The following is a 12,590-nucleotide window of genomic DNA, read 5'->3' as shown; positions in this document are numbered from 1 at the left end:
TATTTGTATATCCAGCTGGCCAGAACTGAGCCAGATGTGGGCCAGAGGTTTGTGCTGGCTGGGATAACAGCTGACACGTTTACAAAAGCTTTATTATTTATCTATTAAAGCTGGTTTAACCGTAATACACTACTGAAAATTGTGTGTGTAAATCTCAATCTCAACAATTAATCAGAGAAAATTATTCAAAGCCTTTAATGTGCTTTGAAACAAATCCCTTAATTATTTTTTTGACGTATCAACGGTGTCAAAGAAGGTAAGGATAACCACAACAAATTTGCTCACTTGAATGAAGACGAGGGTATTAAGTTACATCTAAGCTCATTATGCATTGAATAATTATTTTTTAAAAGTGGGAAGTAATTTCTAAATTTGTCATTATACTTTTAGAGATTTCACTGATGACAGGATACGGACCTCATTAAATTTAGTGTTCACAACTACTACAGAAATAGCCGTGTAACCTCAGATAACACAGTAATGTAATGTAAATTTGACATAGAATTGGTTCTATGCACATTAAAATTATGTTAAATGTCATTTAAAAAAAATTTAAATAAAAAAAGACTTTTGCTGAATAAAAGATTAAAATGAGAACTGTATTAGAACAACTCATCTGAATTAGTTAGTATCTATACAAATAAAATTAGTACTCATCCGTTTCTAATAGCTGAAGAAATAGCATAAGCTTACAGAAGAAATCATATTAGAATTATCTCTTTGTAAATATATACATATATATATATATATATATATATATATATATATATATATATAATTAATTATCTAATTAATATTAATATTATATTATATAATATTATAAATTAATATATATAATTAATTAATATATTAATTATATATTAATTAATTATATATATAATTAGACAGGAAATTTCACTGAGGCGTTCAGGACTTTTATTTTGGTAATTCATGGAACGTTATTCCCTTAATATTTAAATGTTTTTTTATCTCTAATCATTAAAGTTTCATTTACAAACAGCGTCGACAGTAATTGTGTCTGTGTGTGTTTTTTTATGTACACATTTAAACGGCATTGTGTATTGACCAAGAATGTACAGGAATGTTTGTCGACAGAATGTGGTTGCCAGTCGTAATAAAATTGAGCAATTAGTCTACAAATGAAATAAATTTATACTTATCTATTATAAATATAAATGAAGGAAACGTTTAGAGTAACAATCATGTATAAATATTGTCGCTATGACATTAAAAAAGAAAGTCCAGTTTGTTTTTAATTTATTTAATATTTACAAATTTGTCTGAATGACCTGAACTGTAAGGCAGTACGAGGTTCTCAGTTTGAACACACCTAGCTATGAGTGCTGTACACGTGTCACATTGTCAAAAATGTATTAAAATTAATACCTAATTTATCATAGAAATTAAGTATTTTCCGTTAACATCTGGGATTTTGTCTCTGCAAAATTCTTACAAATTTGTATACTTTAAATTGGAACAAGATATTATGCATCTAATAAAGAATAAGTAAAATAGCAATTCATTTGTTCAAAAATAAAATTAATGTAAACTTTGTACTGAAATGCTCTTATGACATAGAGTTGGATGTGTGACAGAGGACCTGGCAACCTAGTGCCGCTAGTAGATATTTTATATTTTAGTTGCGTGTGTCCGTATGTTGCATTTCTCAATGAATCCTTTAATTGTATTGTGATGTTATTTCTTATAGATACGCGAGAGGCAACCTGGCAACCCAATCAAAACCCAAGAGTTGCAGCTGAGGAGGACAGTGACGTCTTTATCCTGTGTTTGTAGTAACTGTTTCTCCGCGCTGAGGGCTTTGAGTCTTCTCGGAGCTGAACTGTGTCTCAGTGCTGGAATAAACAGACTTCAGAGAGAGGAGAAACATGGCGGACTCGGGAGTTCCCCGAACGGACTCCTCTTCTCTCCGCCGCTCCGTTTACATCTTCGACTGTCGGCCACAGAGCAAAACAACGTCCGAGAAAGCGATAGACATTAACGGCAAGAGCTACGAACAGTTCCTCCAGGTTGTACGCAAGGTGCGTAGCTACTCATCTGTTTCTCTCTCACTTCTCTACTCCGCTGGTTTACGTCTCAAATTTATTCATACTCCCTACTTAGTGTACTGCATAGGTCCTGACGGAAAGGCTTTACCCTACAAATTGCGTTTTAAATATCTGGGACATCTATTTAGACGGCGCCTTTATCCATTGGACATGTTAGGGCTCTATTTTACAGTTCATTTTATAGTTTAGTGTGCTACGTATTCACGAAGTAGGGAGTATAGAATATGTTGACATTTAGCCCAAATTAGCTGGCTATGGACGCCACACCACCTTGGTGTTAATTCATAGTTCCCTCAGGTGAGGTAAAATGACATTGTGTACAGAGAACAGCTGTGTTTAATTTCGGAAGAGACATTACAGTGTTACAGACAGCGACATTTATTTATTTATTTATTTTGGGAAAGTGTGAAATTGCTGGCAGTTAGCCAAGCTAACACTTCAGTTCAGCGTTCCCCTACTTCAGTTCACTATTCTGTATTCATTATCTTCAGTTTATTCTTCCCCTGCTGAAGTTCATCGTTACTCTGCGGGAGTTAATTGCTCTCCTGCTTCACTTCACAGCTCCACCGTTTACTCCAGTTCGCTGTTCCCCTGCACCAGTTCACTATCCCGTACTCATTTTCTGTAGTTCACTGGGCCCCTGCCCCACTTCACTCTTAACCTACGTCAGTTCAGTTTAATTTCTTCAGTTCACTATTCACCTGCCCCTCATATTTTCCCAGCCTCAGTTCCCTATTCCCCATATCTGTTTACTATATACCTCTACTAGTTCACTATTCCCCATATCTGTTTACTATATACCTCTACTAGTTCACTATCCCCATATCTGTTTACTATATACCTCTACTAGTTCACTATTCCCCATATCTGTTTACTATATACCTCTAATAGTTCACTATCCCCATATCTGTTTAGTATATACCTCTACTAGTTCACTATTCCACATATCTGTTTACTATATACCTCTACTAGTTCACCATTCCCCATATCTGTTTACTATATACCTCCTACTAGTTCACCATTCCCCATATCTGTTTGCTATATACCTCTACTAGTTCACCATTCCCCATATCTGTTTACTATATACCTCCTACTAGTTCACTATTCCACATATCTGTTTACTATATACCTCTACTAGTTCACTATCCCCATATCTGTTTACTATATACCTCTACTAGTTCACCATTCCCCATATCTGTTTACTATATACCTCTACTAGTTCACCATTCCTCATATGTTTACTATATACCTCCTACTAGTTCACTATCCCCATATCTGTTTACTATATACCTCTACTAGTTCACTATTCCCCATATCTGTTTACTATATACCTCTACAAGTTCACTATTCCCCATATCTGTTTACTATATACCTCTACTAGTTCACTATTCACCAATATCTGTTTACTATATACCTCCTACTTGTTCACTATTCCCCATATCTGTTTACTATATACCTCTACTAGTTCACCATTCCCCATATCTGTTTACTATATACCTCAACTAGTTCACCATTCCCCATAGCTGTTTACTATATACCTCCTACTAGTTCACTATTCCCCATAGCTGTTTACTATATACCTCCTACTAGTTCACTATCCCCATATCTGTTTACTATATACCTCAACTAGTTCACCATTCCCCATATCTGTTTACTATGTACCTCTACTAGTTCACTGTTCCCCATATCTGTTTACTATATACCTCTACTAGTTCACTATTTCCCATATCTGTTTACTTTATACCTCTACTAGTTCACTGTTCCCCATGTCTGTTTACTATATACCTCTACTAGTTCACTATTCCCTAACCCCTGTTCATGATTCAATACTTCATTTCACTGTTACCCAACTTATTTGAGTATTCACCTGCTACATTTCAGTATTCACTGTGTTCCTTTCATGGTTTCCTGACTCAGTTCGCGATTGTCTTGCTTCACTTTGCTGTTTACTATTAACTTTATTTTATTTACTTTATTATTCACATGTGTCAGGTCACTATGCACCTGTTTCATGTCACAATCACAGTTTTTATGTCACTTTTCACTTGTGTTAGTTTATTATTCACATGTTTCATGTGATTATTCACTTGCGTCAGGTCACTATTTTTGGCTGATTGTGTAAAAAAAAAAAAATTAATTGATGCCCTTTTTAAAAGTTATAAGGGATGATTCTAGTTATATTCCAATAACATAATCACACATTCGGCTAGACATCACATTTAACAGGTCCTCTCTCAACCTGCATCACACTAAACACAGAAAAGACTATGAAAGCAGAGACATGTCTGGGGAAGTTAGAAGGAAGATATTAACGAACCATGACCAATATAAAGACTACAAAATCATCACAAATGTTCTTGATAAAACTTTGAGTACCGTTGCCAATATCATCAAGCAGTTTAAGGGACTGAAAGCAACATCACATGTCATTTCTTGTTTCCAAACTCTTTTACACCCAGTATTAAGGGTCCCACTATTCCATTTTAATAATTTTATTACTTAGAATTTTATAAGTTTTTTTTTATCTGTGAAGTAACAGATGCTCAAGGCTGTTATATTGGGAAATATTGTGGTATTGAATAGTATATCACACATTAATACTCTAACTTTGTGACGAGAAACAGTGATAGGCAAAGTCTCCTGTATATCATCACTGTCCAATTAAAACAGTAATATTTACTGCATCATTTGAACACAGGAGCTGTCCTTCCCATTGCGTGAAAATTTCATGATGAATGAACCAATAGAAATGCTCCAGAATGACCTTGAATTAAATCTTTTACAGTCACTTCCATTGAAAGTTAAAAAGTTTATTTATTTTTTTTTATTATTCCTTCTCCTGTAAAGTTACTTTTTGGGAGATACATGTTTTAAATTGGACAGCGATGATATGTAGACATTAATGAGATGTTTATGTAGAATTTGAATTTCTGGATTTTAGCCGAGTAGGTGTAATATATTCAGTCTCATTTGGCTTTATTATAGCACCAGTACTCAGTTTCTGTTCTAGAAAATAGGAACAAAGAAAAAACTGAGCTGTATAATCTTAATCTGGGAGAAGTACCATAAATCTTGTGCAGAATCACTAGCATCCTGCTCGGTGGATTTAGTGCAGGTGAGCTTTTCAGTATCAAGCTCTGAACAGAATAATTTTTCAATTCTGCTGTTAGTGCTGCATGTATACCAGCATCATTGTCACTTTCTTGCAGTTTGGTCTGCATTATTCTTTCCTCTTTGATTCTCATCCTCTTCATTTTACACACCAATGGTAATGCAGCTGGCATTAGTAACAATGAGAGCACGTGCCTGGTAATGGAAAGTGTAATCGCAGTGCTGGAGATGGGTATATAATCACAGTTATATGTTATTTGTTTATTGTGATTATATACCCAGCTCCAGCACTGCGATTACACTTTCCATTATTTATATTTCTACTTAACTCCAGAACTTGTCAAGAAATAAGTAAAACTTGCTGTGGAGCAAGTCTTGTTTATCTGACATGAGGTTTTGTTTCAGGAGTTTTCTGTCTCTCGGAATGAAGCATGTGTGATCACAACTACAGATCGCAGAGAGATTCGTAAAGAGATTTATGGTGAGTAATATTTTCATTTATCCGTGGAGGCTAACATATGTTAGCATCTCTTGGTGGCAATCATCTTTAAGCATTTTCTAAAGCAGGGTGTCAAACCAAATCCACGGAGGTCAGTGTGGGTGCAGGTGTTCTTTTCAACCACACAAAAGCCCCAAGCTACTGAAAGTCAAGATCTATTGATTAGATCCAATGATTAAAAACAGGTGGAATGAGGTGTGGCTTCTGCGTGGTTGGAAAGAAAACCTGCACCCACACGGCCCTCTGTGGATGTGGTTTGACACCCCTGTTCTAAAGTATATATGATGAACGTGTCGTATAAACATGGACACACCCTTTGAATGCAAGTTCCAATGTGGAGTTATAATATTTGTTTATTAAGTTTAGGTTAATGCTAAATCAGAACAGGCTGCATGGCCCATGTTTTTAAGTTACGTTCAGTGGTTACCAGTTCCTAACACAGCTGCAGGTGTAAGTTCTGAGGAAACCACATTAAAAAAACCAAAGGTGAGTAAAAACATGACCTGACTGTTTAAGACCTGACCTCATTTTACTTTACGCTCTCATCATGACTATGAAAAATTTCAGTTTAAAACATGAAGTTATCTGTCCATAGCTCCAGTTCAGTGACAGTCAAACCGCTGAAAGAACTGTTTAATGACTAATGCTGCTGTTGTGATCATTGTACTGACTTGTAGTTTATAGCTAGTTTGTGCAAGGCAAAGAAGAATCAAACAATGGCTTTACATTTTTTTTATTCATTTCAATGTTACATTTTTTATTTCTTTACCAGATATTTTCTGTGGAATGCTAAAATGTCAGTGCAGGGAGTCATTGAATTCCATGGCTACTGTTACTGAGAGTTTTAACGCGTTATCATTATGTTAAAGGCAACAATGATTAGGTTTTGTTGCTGTGTTCAAAGTTACTTTCATTCATTCATTATCTGTAACCGCTCATCCCATTCAGGGTCGCGGTGGGTCCAGAGCCTACCTGGAATCATTGGGCGCAAGGCGGGAACACACCCTGGAGGGGGCGCCAGTCCTTCACAGGGCAACACAGACACACATTCACTCACACCTACGGACACTTTTGAGTCGCCAATCCACCTGCAACGTGTGTTTTTGGACTGTGGGAGGAAACCGGAGCACCCGGAGGAAACCCACGCGGACACAGGGAGAACACGCCAACTCCTCACAGACAGTCACCCGGAGCGGGAATTGAACCCACAACCTCCAGGCCCCTGGAGCTGTGTGACTGCGACACTACCTGCTGCGCCACCGTGCCACCCTCAGAGTTACTTGTAACTACATAAAGAATGACTTGCAAACTGGTTTTATGTAGAATTATAACAGATTGTATCGAAACTGTTTATTAACAGCTGATTTAATGATTTATGCACCACAATTTTTTTATCACCACAATGATTTATGCATGCAAGTGTTACTGTTGCAACCAAGTTCTTTGTTTTGTGATGACTATGATACACTTCAGATGCTGTTTTAAGGATGCATGAGTATATTTCCTCTCAGTGAAAGGTTATAATGTGCATTGCTAAATTAATAATAATAGATTTTCAGTTTTGAGGTTAGAGAATTGTTTTTGGCTTGTAAACTAAACAATTTCAAAGTGAAAAATAACATTAAAGGGTTTTATTCTTTGATTACAGGTGAGCTGACAGAAGGCAAAACGTTATACCTTTTACAGAATTTAGATCAAGAGCTGACTAAAGCTACTCAAGAGCGCATTAATTATCTTCCCCATTACCACACCATCGTTCAGAGTGGCCAGTATGAATACTACGCCAGCGAAGGACAGAACGCATTACGTAAGGACAATATTGCTCATTTACAAAGCCATGTTCATGTTAATTTACTCTTTTAAATGTGGGAATATCCTTGCTTTGCCTTCTGTAGTTTATACGTATTGTTTGTTAATGGTGCCTGTGTTTGTATGTTTCAGCCTACGCCTTCGCTGAGCTTATTGATAATGCACTATCAGCCACCTCACATAATTCTGGCGTCCGAAACATTGATATCAGACTGGTGAGAGCTCAGAGATTCATTTTATTTTTTAAGCAATTTAATGTACCACGGGTTCCAGTTTAATTTTGCTCTGAAAGAAACTTTGTGTACATTGTCAAAACAAGTAAATCTTCAGAACATTGTAAGTGGGTCATGTATTGACTATGAGTCAAGTAGATGATAGATAGATAGATAGATACTTTATTGATCCCCAGGGGAAATTAAAGGTCTCAGTAGCTTACAGACTTAGACATCACGTACACGAATCACTAAACAGCAATGGACTAATAGAGTTTAAAAAAAAAAAAAAAAAAAAAAAAAAAAATTCAAATACCCAAGAAGCTGACAGTGTGCTTAAGAATAATCAATCAATCAATCAATCGTCAGAGTAATCAAACATAGCCTGGCAAGAATCTGTGATACTGTGAGCAGCTGGGGATGATCTCTTTTGTGCAGCATATGATTTAAAAGTTGAAAAGGTGTGGATAATGCAATGGGTATGGAATGTGCAATATAAGTACAGTGCAATAACAGTGCAGTTTCAGAATTAGAAATAAATATATTAAATAAAATAGTGCAAGGCAATTTAGTGCAATGTACCTGTATTAAGTATACACCTACTATTGTAGCTGTCAGATTAAGGTACACATGAGGTAGATGAGTTGGTTGACTTGTCCAGTGGTTGACCTGTCTATTGTCCAGTTAGGTACACATGTGCAATATGGAGGAGGTGGAGGTGGTGGTGGTGTTGGATGGACAGACAGACTATGCAGAGAAGTCCAACTCTCCTCTCCCCTTTAGTGAAGCATTGAACAGCTCAATAGCCCTGGGGACAAATGACTTCCTCAGTCTGTCAGTTGAGCCTGGCAGTGAGCGAAGTCTCCAGCTGATCAAGCTCTTCTGCTTGGTTATGATACTGTGGAGTGGATGGCACTCATTGTCCAAGATGCTAATCAGTTTGTTCAGGGTCCTCTTGTTTGATATGGAAGTGATGCACTCCAGTTCAGCCCCCACCACAGAGCCAGCTTTCTTAACCAGCCTGTCTAGTCGCCCAGCATCCCTCTTCTTTATGCTTCCTCCCCAGCATACCACAGCATAAAAGAGGACACTGGCAACAACAGTCTGGTAAAACATCCTGAGGAGCTTACTGCAGACATTGAAGGACCCCAACCTCCTCAGGAAGTACAGCCTGCTCTGCCCTTTCTTGTAGAGTGCTTCAGTGTTGGCTGACCAGTCCAGTTTATTGTCTAGGTGTAAGCCCAGATACTTATAGGTGTCCACCACCTCCACGTCGACCCCATCAATGGTGACTGGTAGCAGGACAGGCTTTGACCTGCGGAAGTCCACCACCATCTCCTTGGTCTTTGAAGTGTTCAGTTGGAGGTGGTTCAGTTTGCACCATTGCACAAAGACCTCCACCAGGCTCCTGTACTCCTCCTCCTGCTCGTTCCTGATACACCCCACAATTGCAGTATCATCAGAGAACTTCTGCATGTGGCACGACTCAGTGTTGTAGCAGAAGTCAGATGTGTACAGGGTGAACAGGACTGGTGAGAGCACAGTACCTTGTGGAGCTCCTGTGCTGCAGATCATGGTGTCGGAGAGACAGTTCTTCAATCTCACGTACTGTGGCCGCTCTAACAGATAATCTGTAATCCAGGTTACCAGGTGAGCGTCCACACCCATCTGTTGGAGCTTGTCTCCCAGTCTGAGAGGTTGGATGGTGTTGAAAGCGCTTGAGAAGTCAAAGAACATGATTCTCACAGCACTGTTCCCCTTGTCCAGGTGTGAATGTGTCCTGTGTAGGAGATAAGTGATGGCATCCTCCACGCCCACTTTCTCCTGGTATGCAAACTGTAGTGGGTCCAGTGCATGGCGTACCTGGGGTCTCAGTATGCATAAGACCAGTCTCTCCATTGTCTTCATCACATGTGATGTTAGAGCCACAGGCCTGTAGTCGTTAAATTCACTCGGGTGTGGCTTCTTAGGGACAGGGGTGAGACATGATGTCTTCCACAGTGTTGGAACTCGACCAAGACGGAGACTCAGGTTGAAGATGTGCTTCAGTGGCTCACCCAGTTCAGCAGCACAGGCCTTGAGCAGCCTTGGACACAGTCTGTCTGGCCCGGCAGCCTTACCAGGTTGTAGTCTCCTCAGCTGTCCTCTGACCTGATCAGCCGTGACGATGGGGGGAAGGGGGATGGGGGCAGGGGAGGTGATTGCCTCGGGGGGTAGTTGGATGGCTGGAGACTGATGGCTGTTGACTGCAGCCGTTGACACCGTGTGGGGGAGAGGTGTGATAGCATGTGATGGGGGTCGCCTAGAGTGTGAAGGAGGTGTTGGTTGGTCGGGCAAGCACACAAGAGCAGTGTCCGAGTCAGTAAGGGGTGGCTGGCATACCACTGCCATCGGAGCTGGATCCGGATCAGGGCGGTCAAACCTGCAGTAGAACTGGTTCAGCTGATTCGCCATGTCCAGATCCCCCTCCACAGAATTGCTGCTCTTTTTGAGGCCAGTGATGGTCTTCATACCATCCCAAACCTCCCTCATGTTGTTCTCCTGCAGCTTCTGTTCCACCTTCTTTCTGTAGTCCTCCTTAGCCTCTTTCAGCTTAACTTTGAGTTCCCCTTGTACGCGCCTCAGCTCTGCCATGTCTCCCTCTCTAAACGCCTTTTTCTTCCTATTGAGAAGGGCCTTGACATTGCTGGTAATCCAAGGCTTGTTGTTGGGAAAGCAGCGTACAGTTCTCGTGGGAACAACAATGTCCATACAGAAGTTCAGGTAGTCCGTAGTGCAGTGTGTGACCTCCTCTAAGTCCTCCCCACTCTGCAGCACACTCCAGTCTGTGGATCCGAAGCAGTCTCTCAGAACCTCACCTGCTTCAGGTGTCCATTTCCTGAAGGTGCGTGTGGTGGCTGGTAGCCTCTGTACTTTGGGCTTGTACATTGGCTGTAGATGAATGAGGTTGTGGTCTGACTTCCCCAGCGGGGGGAGTGGCGTGGCACTGTATGCATCCCTCAAATTTGCGTACATGAGGTCTATTGTTCTGTTTTTTCGAGTAGGGCAGTTAACAAACTGGTAGAAATTCGTGAGAGTGGAGTCCAGTGTTGTGTGATTGAAGTCGCCCGAGATTGCAAAAAATGCATCAGTGTGTTGAGTTTGCAGCCTAGCGATTATTGAGTGGATGACGTCACACGCTCTGTCCGGAAGAGCACGCGGCGGAACATAAACACACACCACAATGGCGTGCGAGAATTCTCTCGGCATGTAGTACGGTCTGAGACTGACCGCCAGTAACTCCACATCCTCACAGCATACAGTCTCCTTCACTGTAACGTGTCTGGGATTGCACCATCTGTTGTTAATGTACATCACCAGTCCACCTCCCTTCTTTTTGCCAGAAAGTTTACAGTCTCTGTCCAAGCGAGCCACACTGAAGCCGGGCAGCTCAACGTTAACAAGTATGAGCTTGTTTTGTGGTGTTTCAGGTTCTCTTTTGTAAGATTTATTAATACTGATTTGCATCACACCACAAATCAAATTCATTAATTCTCTTTTAACACCAAGTGTCAGTTATTCGTAATATCTTGGTTTCCCAGGCAGGGATTAAGCCTAGTCCTGTACTACACAGCATTTTGTACTGTGAATTCCATTGAAAGATGTATATAGTACAGGACTAGGCTTTATCAAAGTCTGAGCAACCACCCCATAACTGTAATTGTTTTGTATAATAATCTGTCTTTGTCCTTTGTCTCCATCTCTTAGATGTTTGATGAGTCTCAAGGTGGACCAGCTGTAATTGTAATGGATAATGGTCATGGAATGACTTCTAAAGAATTAAACAACTGGGCAGTGTATCGCCTCTCTAAATTTAATCGTGATAACAGCACTTTTCAGAGGTAAATAAGACCAAGGGTTTAGGCATGAACCTGCACTGTGACAATGTCAGATGACAATCTTTAGACAGGGACTAAAGATTTTAAACAAAGTTTAAACAAAGTTAACTGGCTTTGTGCTTATTTATTTGAGGAATTGCTGCAAATTTACTCTTCAGTTTGATATAAGTTGGATTTTATAACTTTTATCAAAATAAACTGAGAACAAAAAGAAAGGAATTTTGTGTTTGGTAGATTATTTCTTTGTTGTAAACATGCTTCCTGGCAATAAATCTTATACAATTGCAAAGCTTGTTAATTTCCCTTTTAAATGGTGCCACATTTGTAAGGGACATGCATTTGTGGGATGAGCAATAGAGAGTATATGGGTTGCGCCCATGAAAAATTTGCCAAATCCCTTGATAGGAAAATAGGTGCTGGGTATAGATCTTAAATGCATGTTTACAAATATAATCAACTGTGGGTTTTTTTTTTTCTTCATAGTGATCACTCTGGATATGTGCGTCCCAGTCCAGTTCCTCGCAGTCTGAACAGTGACATCTCCTACTTTGGTGTTGGAGGTAAACAGGCCGTGTTTTACATTGGCCAGTCCGTACGGGTAAGTGCATCTCCATCATCTCAAAATTTTAAAAAGGCATTTACATCTAATTTGTGAATTTGTTTGAGTATAAACTACTCACGTTTATTCATTCATTCATTGTCTGTAAGCGCTTATCCAGTTCAGGGTCGCGGAGGGGCCAGAGCCTACCTGGAATCACTGGGCGCAAGGCGGGAATACACCCTGGAGGAGGCGCCAGTCCTTCATAGGGCAACACACACACATTCATTCACACACTCACATCTACGGACACTTTTGAGTCGCCAATCCACCTACCAACATGTGTTTTTGGACCATGGGAGGAAACCGGAGCACCCGGAGTAAACCCACGCAGACACAGGGAGAACACACCTCACTCCTCACAGTCACCCGAAGCGGGAATCGAACCCACAACCTCTAGGTCCCTGGAGCTGTGTG

General features: G+C 39.9%; 1 protein-coding gene across 1 annotated transcript in view; it reads left to right on the top strand.

Moving 5' to 3' along the window:
* Positions 1 to 1,353: 1,353 nt before the first annotated feature.
* Positions 1,354 to 12,590, top strand: part of smchd1 (structural maintenance of chromosomes flexible hinge domain containing 1) — a 46,886-nt gene continuing 35,649 nt past the window's right edge. Inside the window, exons 1-7 of the mRNA XM_066680813.1 lie at positions 1,354 to 1,370; positions 1,709 to 2,039; positions 5,583 to 5,658; positions 7,325 to 7,483; positions 7,618 to 7,700; positions 11,445 to 11,578; positions 12,059 to 12,173. Of these exons, the coding sequence (XP_066536910.1) occupies positions 1,887 to 2,039; positions 5,583 to 5,658; positions 7,325 to 7,483; positions 7,618 to 7,700; positions 11,445 to 11,578; positions 12,059 to 12,173 (720 nt within the window). The 5' untranslated portion in view covers positions 1,354 to 1,370; positions 1,709 to 1,886. The remainder of the gene's footprint in view (positions 1,371 to 1,708; positions 2,040 to 5,582; positions 5,659 to 7,324; positions 7,484 to 7,617; positions 7,701 to 11,444; positions 11,579 to 12,058; positions 12,174 to 12,590) is intronic.

This window comes from Hoplias malabaricus, chromosome 9 (assembly GCF_029633855.1).
Source record: "Hoplias malabaricus isolate fHopMal1 chromosome 9, fHopMal1.hap1, whole genome shotgun sequence".
NCBI lineage: Eukaryota > Metazoa > Chordata > Actinopteri > Characiformes > Erythrinidae > Hoplias > Hoplias malabaricus.
Note: the sequence above shows the minus strand (reverse complement) of the source record. Positions and strands in the feature narration are given on the sequence as shown.